The sequence below is a fragment of the Balearica regulorum genome, chromosome 24 (genome assembly GCF_011004875.1).
Source record: "Balearica regulorum gibbericeps isolate bBalReg1 chromosome 24, bBalReg1.pri, whole genome shotgun sequence".
Classification (NCBI taxonomy): Eukaryota; Metazoa; Chordata; class Aves; order Gruiformes; family Gruidae; genus Balearica; species Balearica regulorum.
The window spans coordinates 5568463-5596399 of NC_046207.1; the positions used below are offsets into that span (position 1 = coordinate 5568463).

Below are 27937 nucleotides of genomic sequence, written 5' to 3' on the forward strand. Positions count from 1 at the left end.
AGCAGCGACTCTGCCCTGGGCCCTGGTGCAGACCCTGACCCCCCTCCCAGGGGGGGACACACACACACACGAGGCATTAAATCCGTGCTCGGATCTGGGCTGAGCCAGAAGGATGGGGCTGGCGGTGGGAACAGGACAGCCTGGGCACAGCGGCCAGGACGGCTTCTGGAAGCGTTGGGGGGTGAATAACAGGATGGGGAGAAGGAGGAAAGACCAAGAGACACGGACTCATCTGAGCCCCCCCCCCGAGCTTTTTCCACACCCCACAGCAGACACCCCACAGCCGCTCAGCCCCTTCCCCGAGCAGAAATCCCCTCCCCAAATCACGCTGCTGGCAGCAAGCGGGGCGAGACACACCTCGGGCTGCAACGGAAACCTGTGGCAGAGCGGGGACCATCCCCTCCTGGCCACCCGTCCCCTCCATGTTGGGTGAGGGGCCAGGAATCACCCCTGTGGTGGGCACCCGGGCAGGGTGAGCACCCATGGGTGCTCACACAGGGAGCTCACACACGTGCCACAGCCAGTAGGAGCACCGGTGTCGGTGGGGCAGGGATGGGACACAGGGGACCAGGGCGGGCGCTGCACGTCCCAGCAGCAGGCAGGTGTCGGGGGGGGGTGGGGGGTGTCCTGGTTGAAGCTGGGGTGCTGCTGGGGGTCCCAGGTTGGTGATCTGAGGGCAGCTGGTGGGTGATGCTGGGGTGGGGCGCAGGCGATCCCAGGAAGCAGGTGGGAGATGCAGAGGTGCTGGGGGGGGGTGATGCCAGGGCAGCACCCGGGGGGGACCTGGGGAAGGTGGGTGGGTGGGTGGGGACCCGGGAAGGCAAAAAGGGGTCCCCGAGCAGCAGGTGGGGAGCACAGGGGTGGCAGGATGGGTCCCCCGGCAGCAGGCACAGCCCCCGGGGGGGGGCGGCCGGGGGTCCTGGTGAGGGGCTTTCCACAGCCTCGGGCCCCCGAGCGGCGCCGCGCCCGTGGGTGCCGGCCCCGTCCCGGTCCCGGTGCCGGTCCCGGTCCCGCCCGCTCCTACCTGCTCCATGGGGCCGCTCAGGGCGCCGGCGCGGCGGGCGGGCCGCGGGCCATGGGCCGGTCCCGGTGTCGGTCCCGGTGTCGGTCCCGGTGCCGGTCCCGGCGCGCCCCGGTGCGGCCCCGCTGCCGCCGCCGCCGCTGCCGCCTCTCGCCGCCACCGCCCACGCCCGGCGCCGCCCGGCGCATCCCGGGAGCGGCGTCATGTGAGCGGCGGCGGGAGGGGGCCGCACCCGGCCCCACCCGGGACCCCACCGCCGCCCTCCCCTCCGCCCGGCCCCCCCCGGCCTCGCCCCTCCACCCCAATCCCCCTCCATCCCCCCTCCCTCCCTCCCTCCCTCCCTCCATCCTTCCACCACACCCCTGCATCCTGCCGCCCACCTTTCCCTCACACCCCTTCCACACATCATCCTCCTCCTTCCCTCCATCCATCCCTCCACCCCTCCTCAGCCCTTCATCCTTCCATCCAGCCGCCGACCATCCTCTCTCCTCTCCTCTCCTCTCCTCTCCTCTCCTCTCCTCTCCTCTCCTCTCCTCTCCTCTCCTCTCCTCTCCTCTCCTCTCCTCTCCTCTCCTCTCCTCTCCTCTCCTCTCCTCTCCTCCATCCATCCTTCCTCCCTCCATCTTTCCATCCATCCCCGTTCATCCTTCCTTCCTCCAGCCCATCCACATGTCATCCCTCCCTCCCTCCCCTGTCCCCCCACACCTTTACCCATCCACCCGTCTGTCCACCCTCCCTCCCCCCCATCCCACCCCCTCCTCATCACCCACCTCCTTCCTCCCGGAGGCCCCCGGGGGCTGCAGAGTTCCCACGGGTGCCAGGGCTGGTGGCTGTGCCCAGGGTGGGGTGGCACTGGTGGGTGGCACTGGCTGCCCCCCCTCTCGCTGCGAGCGGCGCGTTCGTGGCCCCTGGCCCAGCTGCGGCATTTCCCAGCGCGGCGGCCAAGCCCTCCAGCCTGGGTAAATATTAGCTCGGAGGCAGCGCCGGTGCCAGGCCCAGCGCGGCCCGGTGACCCGCTGGGGCACTGCCAGCACCCTGCGTGCTTCGGCCAGGAGCACCCGGCCCCATGCCCGGCCTCGGCTCCCCGGGCACGGCCCCACACTCTGCCTCGACTCGCTTTGCGTGGCCCTGCTCCGTGCCTCAGTTTCCCTGACGTGGCCCCAGGCTGTGCCTCAGTTTCCCTTGCGTGTTCCCACGCCTGCCCCAGCGCATCGGGGTGAGCGAGGATGAGGATGGGCACAGCACCCACCCCATCCCCTCGACACGGTCCAGCCCAGAGCTGGTGCCACGCTGGGGGGTGACAGGATGCCCCCGTACCCCACTCCCAGGTCAGTCCAACCTCACGGTTCGGGCAGGGCTGGCCGAGCGGAGGGGGACAGGGGTAGGGGAGCCGCGCAGTGACACCCCAACGGGCTTCTGTCAGCTGGGGACCCTGCCAGGCTGGGGGGTGCGTGGGGGTCCCGGGGGCCCCCCATACTGCAGCAGCACCCCAGGGGCCGGGGGGGGGGGAGGCGAGCAGGGAGCGCGGGCGGGAAGAAAAGCGGCTTTTGTCTGGGGGCTCCGAACCTCGCCGGGGACCGGGGGAAATTTGCTGCTTTCTGATGCTAATGAGATGTTAAAAATAAGCTCTGCGCAGCGCAGCCATGTTGGGGCTTTTCCAGGGCGGCTCGGAGGCGGCCGGACAAAGGGGCTTTATGGGGCTGCGGGGGGCACCGAGGGGGTGCCCCATCCCTGCCCCGGGCACGTGGCTCCCCACAGCCCTGGGGCACCCTCCCTGTCGAGGGCGAGTCCCGGGGTGCAGCCGTCCCTGCCCGTGGCACCTCCCAGCATAACCCTCCCCAGGGCTGGGTGAACCCCAAAACCTCCCCGCTCCCCTCCTCTGCCGGGAGCATCCTGCCCGCTGGGCTCCAGGCGATGGAGGGGGCCCTCGGCATCTTGGCTCGGACCAGCCGAGAAAAAAATTCACGAGGAGGCCCCAGATGTCGGATCCCGCCTGGAGAGGCCGTCTGGCCCCATCAATGGGGCCTTTGTCCCCACGCAGAGCACAGCCCCCCCCCGGGACCGTGCCCACGGCCAGGGCACTGGGGCAGAGCGCGGCACAGGCTCCTCACCAACCCTGGGGCCAGGACCACGGCGGGAGGAATGGGGGTGCCCAGCCCCACTGCACCCCAACACCCCCCTTGCTGCCCCCCACCCAGTGATGGAGGAGGAGGCTGGGAGCCCCCCCACGCACACAGCAGCCGGGGGGGAACCACGTACGTCCCGCCTCAGCCCCATTCTGTCGCTCCGCAGTCTTTGATCTGCCAAACTCGGGGGCGTTCAAAGCGCCTCAGCGCGGGGCGGGGGGAGCACGAAACGCGGCTCCCGCAGCCGGGGAAGGGCACAAAGTGAAGTCGGGGAGCAGGAGCTGGACCCGGGGTCTCCATCCCTTCAGCCCCCCCCCCCATCCCTTTGGTCCCCATTTCCTTACAGGGATGCTGCAAGTGGGGGGGGGGCGGGGGGGCAAAGCACCCTGAGGGCCTGGGGGGGGTCCAGCAGCTCCAAACTCAAGACACCACACACCACATAAAACAATTTCCAATGATTTTATTTCAAACCCCCGCTCTCTTCCCTTCCCACCCCCCCAACCAAAAAAAAAAACCCCAAAAAAACCAAAAACCCAACCAAACCCATCAGTCAAAACGACGAGAGAAATGAGTTACACAGAAGTCAGCTCTCCCTCACTGACGACTTAAAAAAAAACCAAAAAACCAACCCCAAAAAACCAAAATAAACCAAAAAAAACCTGGGAACTTCACGCCAGCTTCCCCCCAGGACCTGCAGCAGTTACTAACGTCTCCACACGAGAGGCCAAACATGCCTATTAATACAATATATACAGACAAACCCACAGGTACAGCCAGGCTCCCCCTCCCCACCCCCAAAAATAACCAAACACACCCAAAAGTGCATTTGTTATGTTTATATCAAAAACATTTTTTTTTTCTTCTGAAAGATTGGCCTGCAAGTCTGTTTTTACCATTTAGTAACTTTTTAATATAGTTTATGAAAATAAATTATACAGCAACTATTTTAATAAATTAAGCACACCAGGAAAAAAAAAAAAAATAAAATTAAGCAAAGCTGCATTTCTACCAAAGGGTGGTTCAGCAATCCTGGCGATGAGCAGCGCGAGGTCCCGCACTCGGAGCTGCCGCTATCCGCTCGTTCCTTCTCTAAAGGCAAGTCCGGATCCAGTGTTACTCGCTGCCCACCAGCGATTTTTGGGGTAAAGCCCTGGGTGGGTGGGGGAGCACCCTGGGGTGGGTGGGGGGGGCACTGGGAACTCGCCCCGGGGAGGCCGCTGTGTTTCTGGGCACGGGTTGTGCTTTTTTCAGCTGGAGGCACGGTCGGAGGCAGCGCTGCTGGGACCCCGTTAATCCCGGGGGGATGTCGGGGGGGGGGGGGTCCCACCTGCCCCATCTCACCTGGAAGACACTGGATGAGGAGCGAGGGGAGCGCTGCGGGGGCCGATAAATCCCTCCGTCCCCTAAAGACCAGGGGGCTTGGGTGGGTGGCTGGGCCCCCCACGAGCAGGCTCAGACCCGATGGTCAACGTTAAGGGTAAAAAATCATCCCAAGGGCAGATCTTCGCTGCCGAGAACAAAGGACAAGAGCCAGGCCCCCTCCTCCTGGAAGCAGGAAGATCCGTCCTTTTGCAAACCCTGCTTTCCAGCGGTTTCCTCCCCAAAAATGCTCCCGGACAAGACTTCAGCCCCAACCCTCACGCGCGGCAGAGCCTGCCCGGCTGGGGGCACAGCCCCGCGCATCTCCCCGCACCCACGGCACACGCACGATAACGCAGGTCCCTATTGAAAACACTTTTAGGGTTTAAAAACTGGCCAGATATGTAAACACCACGTGCCCGGTGCTTTCAAAACCATCGCTTCCCTCTCGCATGAGCGGCTCAGGTGGTTCCCACCCTGCCCGCAGCAGGTCCCACCCAAACCAAGCTAAGGAATGAATTTTTTTTCTTTTCCCGCCCTTCTTTTGGCCCCAGGGAGGTCGATGCTGAGCTGAAAAGTTCCATGCCAGAAAACTGTCCTGGCTTATCTGAATTTCAAGCTGCAGGAGCGAGCCAGGTCACTCCCCACCTTTAAACGGGCTGCGGGGAGAGGAGCGGGGGCCCGGCTCGAGCAAACCGTGCCAGGGGATCTTGCCAACCTGATAACCAGGTACAACACAGGGCTGAAGGCTGCACCCATCCAGCTGAAAAAGGAGCTTTTCCAGGGGTACTTTCTGCGCTTTGGTAGGTTTTTATGGCCCATTTCATTGTTCACCTGCCTCCGGTCCCTGACAGAGGGAGGAGGACGGCAATAACCGCTGCAGAATTCAAGGTTGGACAAAGGAGGCTATAAAATTTTTTTCCAAATCAGCAGGATGGCAGCACCCTCCAGAACCAACCTACAAAACCATTCCCGGCAGGATATAAACATTAGGCGTTCCTGCCCACAGAGGGATGGGATTCATTGGCAAGAACGGACTGAGCCGCCCCTGGGATGTCACCCGTGTCCACGAACACCACCACCCCCTCGGCAGAGACCACGCTGCTCCGCTCACCTCCAGCCTTAGCGAAAACAAAAGCTCTGGACCTTTTCCAGGCCCAAAAGCAGATCAAATCCCTCCCTCCCCTCACACCTAGATGCGAAGGAACTCCAGGAACAGCTTTATTTTCAATGGATTTCAAGAGAAGGCTGTTAACTACAGTTAACCTCGGGATCCCATCCAGCACTGTCAGCCAGGGGCTGGCACTGACCACGCTCCAGCTCCCCTGCCTGGCTCGGAGCAAGGAGAGGTGGAGCAGGACCCCGGGAAGGCTGAAGAGCATCTGCCACCTTCATGGCAGCACCGAGCCCACCGCTCCTGCGGGTGCGGATTGACGGGGGGGGGGGGGGTGTCTTGTGCGGCTACAGCTGGCACCAAGCACATCAAGGTGACACGTCGGTGTCCCACCATCCCCTATCCAACGCCCCAGAGAACGTTTCCTCCGTCGTTTCGGCTGCTGAAGACAGAGCCCCCCCCAGCCTTGCTGCTGGCCTCAGGGTGGGGAGGGCTGCGCCCACCGTGCACCGGGTTCAAGTAACAGCAGAAGCACCGGCAGGCTGTTGGGAGAAGTGCTCCCAAGGACAGCGACAGCCGACCAAATACACGTAATTCAAGTATTGCCCCTAAAGTCTGGCTGCTCCTTCAACACCGAGCGTCCCCCATCACCCTGCCGGGGAGCTCGGGGGGTATACGGGGAGCTCCCCGGAGGGCAGGGGATGGAGCGGTGCAGGACGGTTCTCCTGACCCACCGTGGAGCAGGGTTGTGCGTTTTCACCCTGGGCAAGCCCAGTGTCAGCAGGACAGGCTCTGCTCCGATGCCCAGTGCCCAGCCAGCACCAGTTTTCCCTGGTCTGCTCTCCAGGTCAGCTGCCTTCCCTCCCCAAACCCAGCCTGCGCCTCTCCAGCCAGGAACAGGGAAGGAAGGACTGAAAATGCTGTCACTACCATCACACCAGGGAGAGAACCGGCTTCTCCCCAGCTTCGGCAAGGGGAGACTCACAGCTCCCCCATTTCACGCGTCCCGCGGGCCATCACCCATCCGCACGCCATCGCATCCCTGCCTCCAGGGTCTGTTTTTGGAGAGAAGCTTGACAGGAGGCACATGCACTGGGCACGCTGTTCTTCGCTGGCACGGAGTTGGACACTTCAGGCATCAGACGGGGCTTGGCTCTCGGGAAGTTTTTCCTTTCCAGCATACGGATAAATTGGAAGATTCAAATCTTCAGCACGTGGACAGCCGAGATGCGGCAGGACCAGGCGTGTGGATATTCGAGTTTCGCCTGCCTTCCGCCCCCGCCGCCCCGACATTCGCCCAACGTGCTGTGCGTTTTAGTCGAAGCAGTCGCGTTTCCTTGCGGGCTCCGCTAATAACTTGGCGCGAGCTGTGGGTCTGCAGCCGAGGGGACGGAACGCAGCAGCGGCTGCGGAGGGACGAACGCCGGTCCCCGCACGGAGGGGACGCAGTAGCTGTAGGCTGGGTTAGCTCCAGTTTCACCGAGGGTCAGGATATGCAGTTCAGCACATCTTGGGGCAGCTCCCCCTTCCCCGTAACACAAAGTCAGTAGTGAGTAGTGTCCGATGAGGTATTTCTGCAGATTTTGAAGCTTAGTTATTACTTTCATCTGGAAGCCAAATCCTTTTTTAAAAAAAACATACTTTTTCTCCAAGACCAAAACTGAGGCCAGAGATGATGGTGAAGAGAGGGAGGGTGGGATTTGTTAGCACCCTTTGTAGCAACGCTTGGCAGAGGCAGACAATCAGAATTTTTCCAGGCCGCTTTAAGATCCACACGACTGTGTCTAATTCAAGGACATAGATCATTCTCTGCAGGGCAAGACCAAAATCCTAGCGGCTCCCGAGTGACTGCAGCCAGCTCACAGGGCACCGACTTCAGATCGACAGCCCGATCCGAGGACGAAGGCCACACACAGCATCGTGTTTTCAGACCACATCGTTGCAGGACGGAGCTGAGAGCACAGGAACACTTGTTCATTTAAATACAGGAGAAAAGATGCTTCTCCAGACTTCTCGGCAAACTTTAAATTTCACCATGAATGCAAACTCTTTGCGGTTGCAGATGAGACAGCAGACCAGGATTTGAAGGGGTGGAGGGGTATTTCAGCCAGTGCCAAGCCCAGAAACACAGCAAGAGCTACCACCTCTCTTGGCTTTACTATTTCTCAACTGCTGTGGTTCCACGGACATCCCAGGGAGAGAAGGAAGCAACAAGCAAGCTCGAAGAGACCAGATGCCATTCCGGAAGAACCCTCAGTTATCTGTTTCTTGCTTCAAGTCACCCCGAAGATGCATCTTAATGCCCCAGCAACTCCTGATCAGGATCCTTCGCAGCTCAGCAGAAAGCCCCTTCGTTCACAGCTTCTGGAGACAGCCAGAGAAAGGCTAAAAGTGCACGTCCCGCAGCTCTGCAAGACAGAGATCACTGTAGCAAGTACCTTTGGTCCGTGGACTGCTGCAACACTTACAGCAACAGCTTTGCCACCTTCCTTCCGCTTAGAGGGGCTCAGCGATATCTTCCAGTGTTTGCTAAGGGAAGGATGCCTCCTCAGCGGAGCAGCCCTTGCTCCCCAGTGCAGCAGCAACCATTCCCTTTGGCAGAAGGCTCCACAACATCCAAATGGCTCACACGCTCTTCCTTGGGCCCAAGTTAAAAGCATCTAGGACCACCCTGCAAATCCAGTTGCAAAGCTCAGCTGCCCAAGACTAGGTTTGGTCCTCCTCTCCCAAATCCTAGAAAGTAGGCGAGCTGTGCAGCTGCCCACTGTTCAGAGCTCCGTGCTCCCCAGAGGTTATTCCACGTAGCTGCGCGTCATTCTGGCTCAGTCTGCAGCTCCCCGGCTGCATCCCCTCTCAGTGAGGACCAAAGAACAGTCTTGCCATAATGCCTGGAGCAAACAATATTCCTAGAGAGTCCCCTTCTCTACCTCTCCCCACCTTGAAGTTTCCAAGGGAGGATAATAAAATTCAGCTGATCATAAGACAGTATTTCTCATGCTGAAAATTAAAAAAAAAAAAAAAAGAAGACATAAAAAATAAAACTTTCAAAAAATTGTAAATAGTGCCATGACATTCTTTGTTCTGCAAGGAGTCCGCGAGCTGGGCTCAGCTGTCTCCGAGACCCCTCTCCCTCAGGCAGGAGCCGAGGCTCTTGTTCCCGTTCCGCTGTGCTTCTTAGGAGTCTTGAACCCTCTTCTCTGTACAAAAGAGCTTGAGAGCAGGAGCGGCACCGCAGAAGCAGGCTTCACCGTTGCGTGCCTCCTTCCCACCACAGCCTGGCTTGGGCTACAGGATGGCAACAATCAAATTCCTAGTGGGGAACAGAGACGGGAGAGGGATCAAACAACCCGCTTGATGCGGCAGGATTTGCCCCAGACTGCAGCCGGTTTGGCATGAGAGCGAGCACAGGCTTGTGCGGGCACAAATACGCACGAGAAAGCAGCAGGAGCCTTGTTCCCCTCCCCAAGGAAAGCTGGACAACGGTAAAAGACCGAGCAGTGAATAGCCGCGACTTCTTTGGCAAAGTTTTGTGTCTTCTTTGCAGAGGGAACAGAGCGATTTACGTTTGACCCCGCGGGACGGGACACAGACCAGCGGCACACACGTACCATCAGTGACAGCAACAAGACGGGCGAGGCAGCCTCGCTACGTGGAGGATTCGGTCTCCTGCTTCTGTTTGGAGATGAGCTGAGCTTCCTTCAGCGACAGATACACCTCCTCCTGCGGGTCGTAGTAGTAGAACTTGCGGATGTAGGAGATCAAGGGCCTGGGGAAGGAACAGGCAGAAGCTTTAACCCTGAGCCACAACCACACCAACCTCCGCAAAGGACAACCAGAACCTCTCCCCCGGCCCACCCAGCACAGTCACCTCCAGCAGAAAGAGGAGCCTGCGCCCCAAGGCTGTGCACGCACCCCGACACACCCCAGGACATTTATCTGGCTGTCCCAAGGTTGGAGAAGTCAACTACGCTCTCCCAGAACCCCTGCTGCAGACAGAGACGCCTTTTCGCTGCCTGCAGCGGAGAGGAAACCAGAGAGGCGCATCCCCAGGCCCGTCCTCGAGACTCACTTGGGCAGCGGGAGCTCGGGGATGTGGTCTATTCGGACCAACTGCCTGATCCGAAAGCGGCAAAGGTGCTGGAGGGATTTGACATTGCTGAACCTGGAGACTGGATACAGGAGCTGGACAGGCGTTGGAGGGAGACCTTTGGGAAAAAAGAAAAAGTAATATTGGAGACAAGTGTTATATTAGAAAGGAACCACTACTGATGCAAAAAGGAAAAGCTGGCTCTCGGGAACCGGAGCTCTCTGCAAGGCTGAGGTCGATAGCATGTCTTCCCAGGAGCCTGCTGCTTCAGAGTCGCTTGGGACTGGGGAGCCAAACCTTCCAGGGGCTGCAAAATATCTCCAGCCTTCCTCACAAGGCAACAACAGTTCTGATGTCATAGGGTGACTGCAGAAAAGCAGATCCCGGGATGCTGCAAGCTCCTAACCACCTCCCTCTCCCAGGACTAGTAGAAGCAGCATCAATTTATACTGAGAAGCAACAGGCTTTTGAAAGGGTGCAGAAGAAAGCCAAAGAAGAAGGCAGGCAGCATGACGGGCACGTAGGCTTTGCTCTGCATAACCCTTTGGGTAGTTCTAGCGAGGCGTTAAAAAGCTGGGGGATTTGGTCAGCTCAAGCTGCGCCAAAGTCGCTCATTCTTGGGGTCACGAGGCTGGGCACAAAGGCAGCTTCACCCGAGCCAGCTCCCCACGCAGGGAGCAACCGCGCAGGGCTGAAAGCGAGTTGCATCCAGCCGTTCCCCCACCCCACAACCTCCTCCTCCTCCAAAGTTAAGAGCAACAATCGAGCCCACAGAACCGAGAGGTCGGCAGGAGCACCAGGAAGGATCTGTGGGAGCTGGGCTCATTCACAGCACAAGGTTTTATCTGTCTTTACAGAAGGGTTCAAAGCTAGTTACACTCTAACCCCCTCCTGCTGGCTTGTCTCTCAGGGCAACGGAGTGAAAGGAGAAAAGGGAAAGCTCTTCACACTAAGATGAGCTCAAAACTGCTCCAGGCAGCTCAGGAAGCTGTGAGCCAGCTTTTGAGAAAGCAAAAAACACCAATCAATTGAAGGCTGGATTCTTCCTCCCCGTCCTTATTCTCCTACCAAAAAAGAATCAGCCTCTGGGAGCCCAGCCAGCGACTACAGGGACGCAGCACGAGCTCCGCACGCTGTGCTCGCCACATGCCTCGCTGCCAGGAGCCAGATGCGAGCTGGAAACAGCCCCCTCCTCTGAGCAGCAGTTAACATTTCAGCAGGAGAACAGCACTAACGAGCACACTGGGGAGATGCAGATCCTAAATATTATCCCACTAAAAAAAAAAAAAAAAAAAAAAAAATAATCAGGCATCAGTGCGGGACTTTGTTTTTCAAGGATGAAGGCAGAGCGGCTCTAAGAAGCACCCGGGCCCAACGCTGCACCCAGACGGAGAGGTGCAAGACCCAGAGCCAGCAGCACAGCTGGCTGGTGGCTCAGGGGGGGACCAGGCAGCAAGGGACTCCTCAGCAGGTGCACAGCACTGTTTGGGGAGGGTGTTTTCTTTTTCAATGATATTTTTCTACAGCAAGTCCTTTCTACAGTATTTGCCTGGAGTCCTAAGCCCTCAAAGCCCTATTCTCAAGGGGAAGAGATCTCAGAATCAGGAAAGTAAAGTATCTTTAAGATGAAAGGATTTTTTGAAGGTAGGGTACATTGCAACGCCAGCTTTCCATCCCTCTCCTCCCCAAAGCACGGCCACGTTATAAATCAGCTTTCCAGTTATCGGCCGTGAATGCAGCAGAGGGCAACACTGAACAGATCTGGGCTGTGACTCCAGGCTGCCAGGAGCCCTGGAGAGGGAGGAACATCCCATCCCTCCTCCCCTCCAGCCTCTTCTAGACCAGAAACTCTTTGGGCCAAATCCTCTCCATGCTGCAGTGCCAGGGAGAGGTCGCTGTCACCACCAGCGCCTGCAGGCACGATGGCAATGTGGATAGGGAGCAAATTTACTATCATTTCCCTTGCAGATTTACTGCAGCAATCCTCACGTTTTTCTCAGGCCTGTCCCTCTCTGCTTCGCTGCCGCCACCCATCTCACCACAGCAGCGTTCCCATCCCTGCTCTTTTGTTCAAAGCATCGCTGCTCACCCACCCTTCAAATTCTGTCCCCCACTGTTGCTCTCTCACAAGTAAGGGGCATATTTGCCTGTCTGGCAGGCTCTTCCCTTCCCGTCAGATTTTTTTTTGCTAGCTTTCTGGTACACCAGGACAGATGAGTAAAAACCAGGAAAAAAAAAAAAAAAGATATAGAAGATACTGGTCCAGTTGCCTGCCCAGATTTAGCAGGAGGGAGATGTGAGCCCATTTAAAGAACCAGAGGCTGATGGATGGGGAAACAAGCACTCCACAATCCCAACAGCATGCAATCAAACATGCTTCAACAAAGCTTCACCAACACTAACACTCCCTCCTTGCTTGCAAGCACCTGCCTGCTGATGGGCTCTGGCATCACGGTCACCCCCAGGGACTCTGAATCTACAGTATCTATCGCTTGAGGCTCACTTTGAGCTCACACTTGGAAACGCTCCCACACGCTCAGCTTAATGTCTCTCCTCTCGACAGCCCCAGGTGGGTCTCAGCTACGGGAGAACTGGGAAACTACAAAGCACGGAGCGGTTCGTAAGAACAGCGGCACTGAGACTGGGGGAGGGAGGAAAGCGGAGTTTTAGTAGCCAAATAATTGCTTGTTGAGGGAGTAGCCTTCCAGTCTCCAGCTCTGTTTGTCATTGTGTGAGATGGTAGCACGTTTCCATACTCCTAGAAAGGAAGGTTTGGGGATTCTCCTTACCACTATGAGTAAGGGGTGCAGGTGCTGAGTGAGAGATCTGCTTCTCAGGATCCTTCTGAGGAGTCAGTGGGCAAGGACGCAGAGCAGGGCACTGAGCGCAGCAGACCAAAGCCACATTAAACTGGCTCTCTAGGACAGACCAGCAGCTAAATCACAGAGCAACACATCCCCCGGACTAAGTGGGAGACTCACCTGGAACCCTGGATCGGAGGAAGTAGAGAAACTTCCCATTTTTGGAGTGCATGATTGCTCTCTTTATGAACTCCACCACAGACTGGCAGCGGTCTTCAAACTTGGGATGGCACCACAGGCTAAAGGTCCCTTCCAACAGAACAGAAAAGGTTTCACGTTATAGGAGCACTGGTGGCAAGAGGAGACGTTTAGTCAGGAGTCTGATGTTCTCAGAGAGCAGGGGAATGCCCCAGCCTGACTACTTCTCGTAGAGCTGGGATGAGGCAGGGCTAAGAGGAAACAGCAGTGGCACCAGCTTGCGAGGACGCTGTCCCGCTGGAACCAACGCTCACCAAGAGCCGGGGATACGCAGAAAGACGTGATGACGTGACCACCGTAACCCAAGCATGGCCACAAGTCACTTGCAAACAGCCTGCAACGACTGCTGGGTCTAAAACAATCAAAGCATGCAGAGCATTAGCAGATACCCCTGCTCCTCTGCAGCATCCCATCAACAGCACTCCCGAAGAGAGCCAGCACACCAGAGCTGTTAAGCCCACACACAGAAGTGCGTCAAAACAGCGATCCAGGTGCTGAAGTCTTCTTCTGCCCGCCCTACGGCTGGCGAGGATCACTTATTCCAGAGCAGGCACAGGAGCAGCTCCGTGTTCTTGCCAGCTGTTTCAAACACCTTAATTCAAATTACTGCCAAGCTAGAACCAGGGTCAAGATACACCGACACGGCCCCCCCCCCCATACTGCTATCCGACACGGCGTATGCATCGAGCTCGAGTGACGAACAAAGAAACTGGAGATGGGCAACAGAGGGAAAGCAGGCCCTCTAACCTGTTTACAGATCTCTGAATAGTTCAAGCCTCAAGTCAGACCAGTCTTACGATCTTCGTGCTGCAACCAGACACCCCCCTGGTTCCACCAGAACGCAGCCCTGGTCATCCCCTACTCGCCAAAACGCTGTCTACCCCGCCCCCCCCGCTGCCATCTCCCTTTCTAGCTGCAGATTTTTCAGTGCTCCAGCAAGAGCCAGCCCAGCACGGAGCTTCACCAGGAGCAGCAAGACGGGAAAAGAAGGGCTCAGCACAGGACAGAGCCCGTCAGGAGCCAGACCCAGGCTCACGCCTGCGGAGAGGGGAGATTCCAGTGGGAGATGTGTGACACCATAACCCAGAGCCAGCGGAGAGACTTTGCAAATGCCCTGCATCCATGGATGTATTTGGTTCCACCTTCTCCTCATGCTAAGGAGACCAGGTAGCCAGAGGTACCCAGGGGAAAAGATACCTCATCCCCGCCATGGGCCAGGCTGGGAGCAATGTCTGGGAGACATCTGGGACCAGCAAGCACAAAAATAAGGGGAATTCTCAGGAACTAGCAATCTCAGATCTGAATGAACTCTTAAAAGTGGCCAGAAGCTGCAAAGGACAAAGCACAAACACCAGCCTCCCCAACGCACCTACTCAGCTTACCTAAAAAGACAAAGAAATTCTGTTTTCTTCCTCTCATCTACCTGAAACCTGAAGGTCAAGCATTTATCTCTTTACCATTCCCCCAGCCTCACCATTTGTCATCTTCATTGGTTTATCAAAGTGCTCAGCTCTGCAGTTTTCCACACTGCCGCAGCACATTCAGCACAAGGCGGCCAGTCCTGGCCGGGGGACGGGGGGGGGGGCACGGGGCTGCTGACGCAGAGCAAAGCTCTGCACCCACAAACAAAGTCCTTGAATGCGGTGCCAGGGCTGGGAGCGCTGCTCTAGGGAAGGTGGCAGCACCAACCTTCATCCATGCAGCGAGGACAGCTTGAGGAAAGGGAAGGACACCTGGCTAAGGTAGCTCCGAGAACAGATGTATCCCGGCTCCAAAAATAGGAAACCAGACCAGCAGCAAGTGACTTTTGCTCCAAAACTCAATTATGAAAAAGTATCCTCTCTACCGGCAGCCTCACAGCTCCTCCAGCTGCCAGAGCTTCTTGTAATTTTTATAAGGACAGGGTGATGAAATTCCTTCCTTCTTACGCAATGATCAGGGACAGGGAAACCAGCTCTAGGTGGGCCAGAACGAATGCTGGGGCATCTTTCCGTCAGAGGGGCTCAAGACCAGAAGTGCTGCCAGGTTTCGCTAGCCAAGGTAAAAGATAACAACAGCAGCATCCCTGGGACAAGGGCAAAAGGGTGAAAAAGATGAGCTTTGCTCTGAAAGGTTGCAAACCACTATTTTCTGCAGCAGGTTGGCTGGGAAGCCGCTGAACCCATTATTTGCAGACAAATTTAATGACAAGGCTCTACAGGCAGCTGTTATTAAAGCTTGCCCACAGGTTACAGGGCAGCTGCCCCCCCGTGCATTGAGCCTCTCGGGCATTTCTCTCGGCCTGAGGACAGCTGTCTGCGCGAGGGTTCAATAGAGAAAAACCACACGTGAAGATGAGCAAAGCGTGTGGGCGAGGTGAGAAACAGCCCAAGCAGGAGAGCAAGCGCAGCAGGAAGAAAGGGCACAAACAACGTGCCAGGAGTTCTCAGAATAAAAAAAAAACCCACCCCGGTAGAGCTAAAGCCTCAGCGTGGGACCAAGGGCAGCTGGTACCGTGCCGAGCTTCCCTCAGGTGGTGGGAGAACAAGGCAAGGCGACGAGCTGCAACGTCAAGAGAGGGCTTCTCATTTCACAACTTCATTTTGGGAAGCACCGACAGCTACGAATGATGGCTCATGCTGTACGTCACATCTCAGTGACATGGGATCCCAAAAACCTCACCATCATCGTTTTCTTCAAGTCCAGTTTCCCAAAGCAAGACCTTAGGACAGGCACAGGGAAGTCCCGTATTCCCCAATTTTTCAGAGTTATATGGAGAGATGCTGTTTGAGATACAAGCAGCAAAGTCAAATGCAGCTTCTAAGGCGTCTTGCAGAAACTCAGCACAAGAGCGAGGACACATTGCTCCTGCTCCTCCTTTTCTGCCAGCACTGTGCCCAAAGTTTTGGGACCTTGCGATCAGACTGGTCCCCAGCCACGGGCCTCCGCTGTCAGCAGCATCCTCGGAACCACCCATGGCTCTTACCTCTGTAGTGCTCCATCCTGGTGTGATGGGTGATGCCCTGTGACCGAAAGCTGAGGCTCAGGATGTAACGGGGGTCAGAACTGTCTCGGACCAGAAAGGACCCATCCGGCTTCCCCTTCAGCTTCATCTCTGCGTCCTCCCAGTTCATCGGTCCCCAGTACCACCCGCACTAGGAAAAGAGACAGCCAGAACGTCAGCAGATGCTAGCAAGAAAGACTTTATCAGCAACCGAACACAATACAATTTGCTCTTGCTGTTAATGCCCTTTAAATGCCAAAATGGAAGTGCCTGGTTGTATCCACCCAGGAGTACGGATGGTTGGGATTCGCTGTTCCTGGATGAGAGCGCACCATCACATCCCGTACCACCCAGAAGCGGCAAAAGAACAGATGAGACTACGACACCCCTTCCATGCACAACAAAACGCTTTTCTAGACTCAAAGACCTCACTGGGAGAAAGGCAGGAGGTTTTTTTTCAGCCCTACCCTAATCTTACTCTCCCAGCTCTGTAAAAGGGATGATCAATCCCTAAAACCAGAGCCTAGACCCGCAATCTTTTCCTCCTGGCTACCACCACCCCCCCACACGTTACCGTTACCTTCTCCAGCTCTCGCAAGCTGGCTGCGAAGCTGCTGGAGTCCGGGCGGTAAAGCGGACACTGTAGGTGCGAGGCGGGCTGGCCGGGCATCGCCTCCATCGGCCTCAGTGGGACAATCCGTGTGAAGGCGTCTGCAGAGGGAGAGACAGCCCAGGCCACTGTCACCCGCGGGGAGCTGACCCCAAGGACGAGTCGCTCCGTCCCCCTCGCACAGCTCTAGAGGTCAGGGCAGGAGGGGCAGAGCTGCAGCGTGGAGGAGGAAGCCGGGCTGAATGATGGAAGGACAACGTCCTCGTTAAGGACACAGCGGGAGTCACTACCTGGCTCTTCCAAGGTGACTAACTCGGTGCCTTCACCTGCTATTTCCTTATGCTAGCTCAGAGGGAAGGCAAGGGAAGTGCCAAGCGGCACAGACTGGAAGGAATGAACGTGCATCCTGAAAAAGGGGCAGTTAAAACCCTCTGGGTCCTGAAGGAAACCAAAAGCAAAAGGGTAAATGCACAGGAAACATCCTCGTGTGCCGTTCAGTTGGACTGCACAGCAGGCTGGCTGTCAACGCTGGGGCTCCTGCGCTGAACCCTGCTCCCACGGTGCTTTTCCAGCATCGCTGGCACTCATTAACACATTATCTGACACAGTGTAAATCGGGGTGTGTTCCTCTGCCGAACCCGGGAGGAACCAGAGAAAACGGGAGATGCTGAACTGAGGATAAAGCCGGTGCAATCACAAGCTTCAGCAAAACTCCTGCGAGGCAACAAGAGCCACAGCACAGGGAAACCAGAGCCTTGACACGACAGTGCCTGAGCGCTCGGCAGCGCAGGACCGCACGTCCCCGAGCGGGCAATGCAGGCAGCACCGTTGCTATTAAAGCCCAACGTGCAGCCTTCAAGTTTACCAAGAAAACCCCCAAAGTCCAGAGCCTGAAGGGAAAGCCAGAGCCTTGCTGCTAAAGCTAAGCTGACCTGGGGCGTGGGGCGGAGGAGGCGGAGGCAGAGGGAAAGACTGCAGGGAAGAGCCCATTGGACCCACTAGGACAGATGTAGGCAGCGTCCCACTGATATCATCTAGGAGAGAACAGAGGGAAGAGAGATTCAGAAAACAGGAAAGCGAGCAAGCTCTGCGCCGGCGAGCGCCTGACAACACGGCCCGAGCAAACCGGCGCTCGGCGCTGCCTGGAGAAGCGAAGATGGAGCTTCCCAGCGGCACCTCTGCATCCTCCTCTCGCTTCCGAGTGCGGGTGGCTGCTGCCGCTTCACACCAGCTCGGAGCCTCCCATGCACGCACACACACACACACACGCTCCTAGAGCGAAGGAGTCAGTTTTCCAGCCCGGCTAGCTCCATGCATGCAGCTTGCAGCACAAGACAGGCATTTAGAGGAGATTTCACAGACCCAGCACACGGGACGTGCAGTTTAAGATGCTGCTTGCTAAGGCTGACTTTACCCATCCTAAGCTGCTCCTGCTCAGAGGAGCCGCCTCCAGAGGAGGACATAGAGCAGCTAAGCCGGGCTCCTGGTGCGGCAGCCTCCCAGGGAGCCTCCACTTCCACCGACTAGAGAGCAGAGAAGGGAATCAGCCTTGCTGAGCGATGGGTAGGAAGGGGGGAAGTTTCCCAAGGCAGCAGAAACGCTACGAAACCAACACGTTACGTCCTACCTCGCACTGCTCCACCACCGCCCTCCCCTCCTGGCTGATCTAAGAGGAACGCTGAAGCCCCCAATGAACAGCAAGAAATCCTCTGCCGGGGAAAGGCGAGCCGGCGTGCTATGGGGTCAGATGAGCCGGCAGCGAACACGCCGCCAGGCACTCTTGGGACGCTCCTCCTCGGTCCCCGCATGGGCAGACGGGCAGTTCCTACGCTCCCGCGGGGATGCGCGGCCAAGGACGCTCTCCGGGACGGTACCTAGCAGGCTGAGGCTTCTTCGTGGTGGAGGTGGTGGAGTTGGAGGGTGAGGGGAGGTCAGTCCTCGCTGAGAGATGTCCACGTCCACTAGTGACACTGTTTCACCTGAAGGTTGGTGGAGCAAGACTGTTAGTATCGCACCTTCTCTGGAGCGTGCAGACGCCGAGCGCAGGGAGGCAGGGGGAGAGGGGAAGGGGCAGTAACCTCTGCAGGGTTTGGAGGACGATCTCATTAGCTGTTTTCAAATCAAGTTGCTCTGCTGCACCCTTTCTGAGACATCGATCAGCTCGGCTACCGCAGCCCAAAGGTCAGGCAGAAGGGAACGACGCATACCGGTATGCGTGCCTGAGCCCGGCGTGAGCCCAGCACCAGGCGGACGCGATGAGAAGGCACTGCGAGACCTTTTCAGCACCGAGTTCACGTAACAACCAGAGCTCATCAATAGTGCACAGCGCTGGCACTTTGTATAATGCTTGGGAAATGGTTTCACAGGTCTGCGTGGCACCCACCGGCACACAACTCGTATAATACTCCTATTAATGCCAGTCTGAGTTTGCGCGCCAATGCCTTAGATCAAACAGAAATAGCTTTTGCCATGAGGATACCAGCTCTTAAAATTAATAAGAGGGAGCTGGACAGGCTTTTACATTAAATAACTGGAATTCACTGAAGCCTAAAGGCTTTGAATCCAGAATACTGCTTGGGGAAAATAATGACACAAACTAAGATGTCTAACTTAAAATCAGAGAGATTTTAGAGATTTTAGATTTTCAGAGAGGAAATGGGAGAGAAATTAAGCCATCCACTCAAGGTCAAAGCATCAGCCTCAGTATTGGACAGATACAGAATGAGAAGGAACAGACCTAAACCCCAAAGAGAGACCCTAAGGGGTGTTACCACCACCAAGGCTTCCCGCCTCCCCCCAGCCACCCCCAAAAAAAAAAAAAATAAAATCAGTCTAACCATGCTCTGATGAACCACCACAAACCAAATCATCCCGAACCACGGGCTCAAGGACAATGAAATCTGGCTGCCTTCGATTTCGATTCCCAGACACCACACACAGCATCACCCACCTCTTGGTAAGAGCCCGGCGATGTATTTACCGTGCATTACACAGGACAATATTGACTCAGCTTCCTTCTGCTTTTAAAAGCCCTATCTATTAATAAGCCACGTTAAGAGAAGTATTTAGGGTCGGTTATTATCCGAGGTACCTTCTCCCTGGGGGACTTATGGGTGTGAGCACACACGCACACACACAGCCACTCTTTCATTCCCACACCCTAAAAATAAAGTGGCTGGGCTGCATTCACGTGCCACAAACAAAACCAAAAAGACACCCAGGCTAAGAGGGGGTGCAGTAACTCAGTTTTCAAACCCTTCCCAAGGCAGCAGGAGCTGCAGTGCCAGGCTGCGGTGTACTGACGGAGCCAGCACCCAAGGAGAGCTCAGGAAAGGCGAGGACACCCTTCCCAAAGACCTCTGCTCACCCCACACACTAACCTGAAAGCAAATCCCCAAGAAGCTCAGGCAAGTTGGGCCAGGTATTTGAATTCTGTCCCATTTTGGTGGTGCACAGTCTCAGGAAATCCCCTATGCAGCAGCCATTAAAGAAACCTCAGCTGGGTAAGGATGGAGAAGTCAACAACAAACCAAAGCGATTAAAATCCAGAAATTCACTTTGGGGATGCTTCCATGGTCTTCTGCAAAGGGAAAACTCCTACGAAGGCATTGCCACTATTCTACTGTCCAGCAAAAATTAACATAAGTCATTTTAAAAATAGGTAAAAGGATAAACTAACAATTAATCACCTCCCAAATTTAAAGCAAAAACTTGTCGATTCCAGCTTCTCGTCTCTAGTTTCTTTTGAAGAAAAGCAGCTCTGCACACACATCCCCATACCCCCAGCACACAGAATTACAGATTTTATACTACAACTTCCCCTAGCAACAGCTGACAAAGCAGCAGAAGCAGCTTTTGCTTTCGCCAGCCTTGATTTGCTAAATAAATGCACAAAGACGCTTAGAGGAAGCCAGTCTGCTCACACAAGGAGCATGTTCTCTGCACGCTGCCCCACTATCAGGACATCAGCTGAAGGGATGTGGGAATGGAGATGAGAACAAGCACCGCCACAGCTGAATTACCCCCAAGTGATTCCACTTCTGCAAGAGCCGAATGAGCTACAAGAAACCGCAGGAGCGGAGCAGCAGCTCCCAGTTACTGGTTTCAGGCAAGTCAAACGAATGCTCTGCCTTGAAGGTCACTTCTCTGAAATTTAGACCAGTTCTCAGGAAGAGTTCAGCACTGCTCTCCAAAGACGGCTTCACCCTACTCAAACCCAAGGCACGCACCAGCTCCTGCGCCGAGCTCTGCTATCAAACACCTACACCAGCAGCAAGCTGCTTTCAGCTCTACCCACCGCCTTTTCCTAAGGCGGTTATCACTCCACAATCACATTCTGATTCCTTTGCTCTGCAGTAAGACCCTCAACATGAATTTCTTTTCAATCTGACCTTCATAAGAAGCCACGTAAGCCACACAGCTGATAAATACTCACTTGAGACCCTAGAATCCTACTCACAGAGGTCCCGAGTCAGGATTCTCCCAAGGAAGCCCCAAGCCCTGTGGCTACGACTGTTTCGACTACGAGCCCACACCACAAGAGACACATGACCACGACCAGGAGCTTTTCAGTACTACAGCTTTCAGCTGCCAGCAGAGCAGGACTTCCCCCTCGCACCATTTATAAACCGGCCAACTTCCCCCCCAGCTCCCCGGCAGAAAAGGGAAGGTCAGAAAGCAGCAGAACACGAGGAGAGGGGGGGAAGCACGCAGAAGAAGGGAGTGCTCCACCAAAGAGGTTTCAATTCCCATAGCTGTCATGCAACAGAGCCGCTGACATTGGTGTGTGATCCAGGTGGGAAGCAGTTTGGTCTCAGCTCCTCGCAAACCACAGGAGGGGAGCACCAAACTGCACTTGATCTACGGAGGATTTTTCCAAACCACTTGGATGCAAACAGCCCTGTGCAAATGAAGGGCCTTCGCCTCCTAGAGCACAACTCAAACTTGCGTTTCAACAGGAGGAATTGCAAAACGCTGGCATGCAATAGCCATGTTCTTTACAGCTCCTCTTGTTCAGGGTTTGAGGCCAAGCAGGACAGAGGGACTCTTCACAGAGATCCTGGTTTGCACATGGAGGCAACGTTCAGCATCTACTGTTAAGGACACGCTGCTCTCTTTATAGGAAAATGAAATGAAATGCCATGCTGTAAATCTTTCAAATCCTTACCTGTGAAGAGGGGGCTGAACACAACCGGGGAAAAGGCACTTTGAGTTCTTGTCAGTCTGTGTTTCCTATGGGAAATCAGAACAAAAAAAATATTGTTAGTAGAGGTGGGGAGACCTGGTGCATCCCACCAGAACAAAACACCATTTGAACTTCTCAAACCAGGAAAGTCTTCATTGTTCTTTACGGAGCTCGAGACAGCTCCATGCTGCATGTTTATTCGACTCCTAGAGCAGTGCTCTGGCTTAAGTAGGGCAGTCAACCAGTAAAGCTAGGTCTCCGTCCTGCTACTAAGCAAATCTCTAACTAGGTAATTAATAAAGTCTTTGGAAAGAAAAACCCCAAGCAAGTATGGTAAGCAGAGCCAAGAAGCTGTTTCACAACAGACGTCATGCTATTTCTCTGGATCAGGCATTGCCAAACGCCTTCGACAAACAGGTTGGGTCCCTGCGCAATTAGGGGTTGTGCCGAGAGCAAGCGCATCGAATGCCCTCGTGCTGCGTTTGGAGGACACCATCTCCCCAAAGGGTTTCCAAATGCAGGTGAAGGGTAGGCGAGTTTAAACCCAGAGCCGTCGAGATAGATGGAAACAGCTAAAAAAAACCACACCTCTGATGAGGACCCAGGAATACGAGCAATTCCCGTGAAGCTCGCTTTCCAAACCAGCCATTTTATAACACCACTGTAGCCAGCCCTGCGCTCTCCCCACACAAAACCACTCCTTCCAGCACCTTCCCTACTGCAATGCTAAAGGCCTTTATCCAGAACTAGGCAGAGAAAATGCTGGTAAACTGAGGCACAGCGTATGGCACCCCCAGGACTCGAATCCATGGTTTAGGTGAGTAGAGAAACGCATCCCTGGTGGCAGAAACTCACTCCCACCTAGGAGAGGAGCACAAGAACAAAGCTGAGCAGAACCACAGCTTTGACAAAGGTCTTTCCAGCGTCGTACAATGCCCATCCCAGCACTGGGCAGTCACTATCAATCTGTCGGGCTGTACTGGGACAGGCAAGGTTACTCCAAGTTAAACAGCGCGACTTCGTTGCGCTGGTCAGAGAAACTGGTCCCGTTGCATCCAGGCAAGCGACTGCACCACCGAGATCTACGGGAGCTCAGAGCCCAGCTCTACTTGCCAGCCAGAACACCCCACTTCCACTGCAAGCAGGCTGTTACAGGGCAGGCACCGGTCCTCTTGAACGTCTTCCTCGCTCTCCAACCTCCTGACCCTGAACCTTAAGCCTGTCTTGTGCTTCAGACCCCAGCTTCCGCTCGCAGCCAGCAAAACCTGGACAAAGCTGCAGCTAAAACCAGCTCTGAGCAAGGACTGCCGTCCTTCAGGAAGGATTGCGCTGAGCAGATGCAACTCAGGTGCATGGGAGAAGAAACCCAAGCTCCAGTCTCATGTCGGGCACTGAAGAGCCCCGGGAGCGCAGAGCGGATGGGTGCACCCTCATCTCCTCACAGGGCAGAAAATGCTCCTCTCGTTTGTGTCACGGCACCGGGTCACACAGCTGGGAATAAACATTTAATACTGTAAGTTTGCAAATAAAAATACTAAGAACACTCATTGTCCTGATATACAAAACTCCCTTAAAATGTTTGGAAGTGTTTTCATTTTAACCCTCTCACACCTACTTGAGGGTTGGATTTTTCCCCCCTGAAGAACAATTCACTAATTATCAGACACACAAAATATTACACTTCTGGACTAATATCAACTAACTTTATAATATAGTAACAGCTCTGTTCCCACCCACTAAGCCAGACAGAAAGGAGCACTGCTGGCATTTTGCTGCTACCAAAACAGCTACATTTTCTGCCAACATTTTACAGCCATTGATTTCGGAGATTTCTCATTTCTAGCAAGCTCACATCAGCAGCAAGAAATGATTCATGGACCGAATCCTCCACTTCCCAGCTCAGTCTCCACCAAAACAACATACTTCCATACTTCCTCCTCCTGCCCTCAGGTTCTGCAGCCATCTCCAAACGACGCCGCGACCCACGGAAAAGTAATTACGCCTGACCGGTACCTGAACACTGCTGCATCGGATCAGCACAGCTCTGCAGAACTGGAGAAAGCCAAAGGTGGACATTGCCGTTCAGGAACACCGTGGACAGATTCTGCATGGATTCATGCACACGAACAGGAAAAGCCCTCGAGCTCCGGCAAATAAGGGGGTTCAGGATCAGCTACCCACCAGTTCTGCAATAGCTACGGCTGCTGCCTCGGCAGCCAGCACTTCCCACCGTGCTGCCTTCCCTCATCCCATGGCACTGTCCGGTTAACACTAAGGCCAGCCTTACCCAGCCACCCAGGCTGGCTACGTGCGACTTTATGCATGTAATAACAGGGAGACATGTTAAAAACCCAAGGTCACCAACACAGCTAACCTGCAGGGCTCGGGGACCAACCCAGCAAGCGATCTGCAGGAGATGCCGGCTGCAGCTCAGGCATGCCTGCACCCACCCATCTGCAGAACCGGTGCCTAACCCTGTCCCCTTTCCCTCTGATTACCTCTGCACTACACATTGCTTCCAAAAAAGAACAGTTCCACCGATACAACTTTTTAATATCAACACCCAGGCCCTGGGTGGAAAGCCGCACGCTGGTATCTCCACATTTAGTGTGTTAGCCTCTTGCAGCTGAGCACAGCCCAACTATTGATTTAGGCAACGGGGCTGGTTTCCTTCCTAACTGCTGCTGCAGGCGGGAGGGAAAGCCCCGTGCGCCGGCAGCACGATGGGAAGCTTGGGCAGCAACTCCAAATACCAGGAATTCTGTTTCTTGTGGATGCTTAAAAAAAAGAGAGCCGGACTAGATAACACCCACAGCAGACCAAGGGAGAACCCTTCACCACCAGCCCGTGGGGAGACTTGCAAGTCAGGAACAAGAGCTCGATAGCAAGCAGAGCTGTGAATTAACCCAAAAGTTGCTCTGAGCTCACCTTGTCAGCCACGAGGGACTGTGGCAGGGACTTGTGGCGAATGCCAGCTCCATCCCATATTAATGGGGGCCACGTGTTGGGAAACGACAGCCTCCAGCTCTTACCAGAGCCAAGAAAAGGTCGTCGTCCCAGTCAACTAAGGAAGATGGGTGCAAAGTAGGAGACAGCATTCGCTAGCATGGTGTTAAGTTTAGCAAAGACCATGGCAGAAAATAGAGTACGCATCTCCAAACTGAGAGACCAGGGCAACCGGGAGGAGAGGAAAAGAAAAGCGACATCTGCTGAAGCCAAATATTCACTTCCCAGCAAGCCCAGCTTAGCTAAACTGGGTCTAACCTGCTCGTGAAGGTATGGGCATCCCGAACCACACATCCTCACTGATGAGATCAGGGTCAGCAGGGACCATCCCACCACCGTGCAGCCTCCTGGCACCAAAAAGCATCGTTCAAATAATCCAGCCCTTGTCAGCAGGAGGCGACTTCTGGAACTGGAAGCAGCAAAGTCGTCCCTGAACCACAGGAGTTGCTGCATCAGGCACCTTGAAGTAACCTTTGTTAAAATACTGCCTAATTAGTGCGGCAGAGTTGCACGACGCCAGAGCATGAGAAGTGACCACTAAAGTCCCTGAGCAGAGGGAAGACCCGGGCAGCGGTACGGCGCTTCTCCGCTCCCAACCTGCTAAGGCGCGACTGCCCACCGCCCGATCCCAGCACTGGGAGGTCCCGAGGACTCCTCGTTCTCGTCAAGCACAAGGACTGCATAAACCACAAGCCCATTAGCAAAACATTATGTCATTACAGGCAACTCGCCTTGCTCCCGTTTGAGGCCCATTTAGTCATTTGTGGGGAATGAAGGCGCCCTATAAAACTGCTTCACCACCCCACGTGCAAAAGCAAAGCTCCTCGCGGGCACAGGAGCTCTAGGGAGGACTCAAACACCTCGACCAGCTGCAGGGCTGGGAGCTGACACAAGAGCTGAGGCTGCCCCATCTCAAAAACCATCCTCCGCTTCAAAAGGGAGGTAATTTTGGCCTCCGCTACAGCCCGGCTGCCTTTTGGGCTGCCCAAGCGCCCAGTCACCACAAGCCAGTGCTGCGGCTCACGCCTGACCCAAGGTCAGCATCTTCACAGCAAGCCTGGAGAAAGTTTCCTGCTCACCCATCAACACGTCTTCAGCCACGCCGAGGAGGCAGCGCACCCCAAAAGCCTTACACGAGGTTAATTAACCCCGCGGGGAAAGGGCCGTGCTGTAATACTCAGCCCATTCCATTATTTAATGCTGCTCCCGGGCTGGCTGCACAGGCCTCGGGCCGGCTCTCCCTGCCTCCTCCATGAGGAATTTCAGTTCTACTGCTGGAAATGCTACAGAAAGGGATTTTGGGCGCGCAGGAGGCCCACCCTGACCGGAGCTGGGCAGCGGGTACAGATCAGCCCTTTACCCTCCCCAGCGGGTATCGACCGGGTCGTGTCTCCTGCTGAAACACGAGGCTGGAGCAGGGCGAGCAGCCGAGGACCGGGGCTGAGGAACAGGGGGGTGTGCGGGTCCCACGTAACACGTCCCGGGATTTGTCCCTCCAGCCTTTCTAACCCACGACCCAGCCAACCTCCGGCTGCCAACACTCCCTCCAGGCGCAGGAGAGCGAAGCCCCCACAGCAGCACCCACCACCACCGAGGCCGGAGCCCAACCACGACACTCGCGAGCCCCAGGAAATCATTCTGTGAGAGACGGGAGGGCGAGAGGAAACGCCAGCCCTTGGGTCTCAGTGTGGTGTCACCAAAGGCCACTCCCGGAGAACACCACTTCCTCGCTCCGCCGGTGCCTGCAGCATCCCGGGGCTCCAGCGATCCGCCAAGCCGCCCGCCACCTCGCCGGTCCTGCTCCCGGACATTTTTCCACCACGTCCTTTGCGGATGCAGAGCAGCGTGTTCCTCCTCCACCTGCCTCTCCTGGGCTCCTCCAGCTGCGCTCACCGACCCCACGCGAAAGACGAGGCCTCGGCAGCTGCTCAGAAGAGGCCTGAGCGCAGCTCGGAGCCCGCGGACGGCCACGGCACCCATCGGTGGGACGGCACCCGCGCCTCCCGGTCACCCTCCACCCTCCAGCAAGGTGCCACAGCCCCGGCACCCCTTTCTCCCCCTGCACCCCGGGGCCGTGCCGTCGCACGCCGGCTTTCACACCGTGCCTGGCACCAACCCCAAGGTCTCCCAGCTGCCATCAACGCAGGCGGCTGCTCCCCGCACCCCCCGTCCTGCAGCCCAAACCCACCGCACCCACCCCCAGGCCGGGGTGCAGCCCCCGGGGATCCCCCCCCCCCCCGCCTCCCCGTACCTGCCGGCCTCCTGCTCTCGGCCGCGGGCCCCGCAGACGTCGGTCAGGCTGCCGGCCGAGGCGGGCAGCTCCCCGGTGCGCCGGGCCTCGGTGGCGGCGGCGTCCCCGGTGGCCGAGCCGCCGCTGCAGCTCTTGGTGCGGAAGAGGCGGCTGAGGCGGATCTTCAACGAGCCCTTCCTGGCGCCGGGGCCGGCTCCCCCGGGGGCGGCGGGCGGCGGCGCGGAGCCGGGGCCGGGGCCTCCTCTCCCGGCGGCTCGGGCGGCTCCGCGGCCGGGTGAACCGGGCTCCTCCTCGGAGCAGCTCCCGGCCTCGTCGGGCTCCAACGCCTCCAGCACCAGCAGCGCGTCGCTGGTCTCCTCGGCGGCGGGCCCGGCGGGCGGCGGCGGGCCGAGGCAGGGGCAGGGGCAGCCCGCCGGCCCCTTCGCGCCCAGCCCGGGCGGCCGCAGCCCCAGCGCCGCCAGCTGCAGCTCCAGCCCGCCCGGCGGGGCGGCCCCCCACCTCGCCGCCGCCTTGGGCTCCAGGGCGCAGCGGTGCCGCGGGCAGAGCAGCTCCCCGCCGCCGCCGCCGCCCGCCGGGCCCCCGCCTCCCGCCGCCGGGCCGCCCTCCTCACCGGGCCGCCCCTCCGCCGCGTTGCGGAACACCATCAGCTGCGGCGGCGGCCGCGGGCTCCGCAGCGCCCCGCCGCCCGGTAACCCCGCCGTCGGCAGCCGCCCGCCGCCCGGCCCCGCGCCCGCCGCGCCGGTAACGGCACCGCCCGCCGCGCCCGCCTCCGGCCCGGCCCCATAGCCCAGCAGGCGGCTGAGCACCCGGTAGGAAGCCGCGGCGGCCGCCGCCGCCTCCCCGTCCCGCAGCTCGGCGCGCTGCATGGCTACGACCGCCGCATGGCTCGCCGGGACCGGGCCGGACCGGACCGAGCCGCCGCCACGGCCCCCTCCCTCCTCCGCGGCGACGGCCGCACGCCGCCACGCCCCCCCACTTCCGCCACCGCCCCAGGCCACGCCCCCTGCCCTTAGCCACGCCTCTCCGCTGGCTGTAGCCACGCCCAGTGCCGAGGCCACGCCCCCTTCCCCCTCCACGTGCAGCTCCGAGGCCCCGGCACCCCCGGGCGGCACCGGCGGGGGGGGGGGGGGGGGGGG

The 27937-nt window shown here is 57.1% G+C and overlaps 2 protein-coding genes across 5 annotated transcripts in view; both read right to left on the bottom strand.

Annotated features, from left to right (window-relative positions):
- ARHGAP23 (Rho GTPase activating protein 23) overlaps positions 1-1213 on the bottom strand; it is a 36144-nt gene extending 34931 nt beyond the window's left edge. For both annotated transcript variants that reach the window (XM_075775123.1, XM_075775122.1), the window contains exon 1: positions 1025-1213. In XM_075775123.1, coding sequence (XP_075631238.1) covers positions 1025-1033 — 9 coding nt within the window. In that variant the 5' untranslated portion in view covers positions 1034-1213. The remainder of the gene's footprint in view (positions 1-1024) is intronic.
- A 2461-nt stretch (positions 1214-3674) lies between these two features.
- SOCS7 (suppressor of cytokine signaling 7) lies at positions 3675-27762 on the bottom strand. 3 transcript variants are annotated; one of them, XM_075774850.1, is made up of 10 exons: positions 26802-27762; positions 21527-21591; positions 18234-18338; positions 17292-17393; positions 16330-16460; positions 15732-15900; positions 12689-12817; positions 9690-9825; positions 9229-9386; positions 3675-8930 (listed from the first exon to the last, which is right to left on the bottom strand). In XM_075774850.1, exons 1-9 carry the CDS (start codon positions 27665-27667, stop codon positions 9266-9268), a joined length of 1824 nt encoding a protein of 607 aa, XP_075630965.1. In that variant the 5' UTR covers positions 27668-27762; the 3' UTR covers positions 3675-8930; positions 9229-9265. The 3 variants fall into 3 exon arrangements, with proteins under 3 accessions (XP_075630965.1, XP_075630966.1, XP_075630967.1); XM_075774851.1 differs by lacking the exon at positions 17292-17393; XM_075774852.1 differs by lacking the exons at positions 17292-17393; positions 18234-18338.
- Between the last annotated feature and the right edge of the window lie 175 nt (positions 27763-27937).

Excerpts from the sequence above, each read along its gene's own strand:
- SOCS7 (XM_075774850.1), bottom strand. The coding sequence starts at position 27,667 with ATGCAGCGCGCCGAGCTGCGGGACGGGGAGGCGGCGGCGGCCGCCGCG. Across the intron at positions 18,339-21,526 it reads GTTCAGCCCCCTCTTCACAG|GTGAAACAGTGTCACTAGTG; the intron begins GTAAGGATTTGA and ends ACCAACCTTCAG. Across the intron at positions 16,461-17,291 it reads TCCTCCGCCCCACGCCCCAG|ACGCCTTCACACGGATTGTC; the intron begins GTCAGCTTAGCT and ends CTCCCTCTGCAG.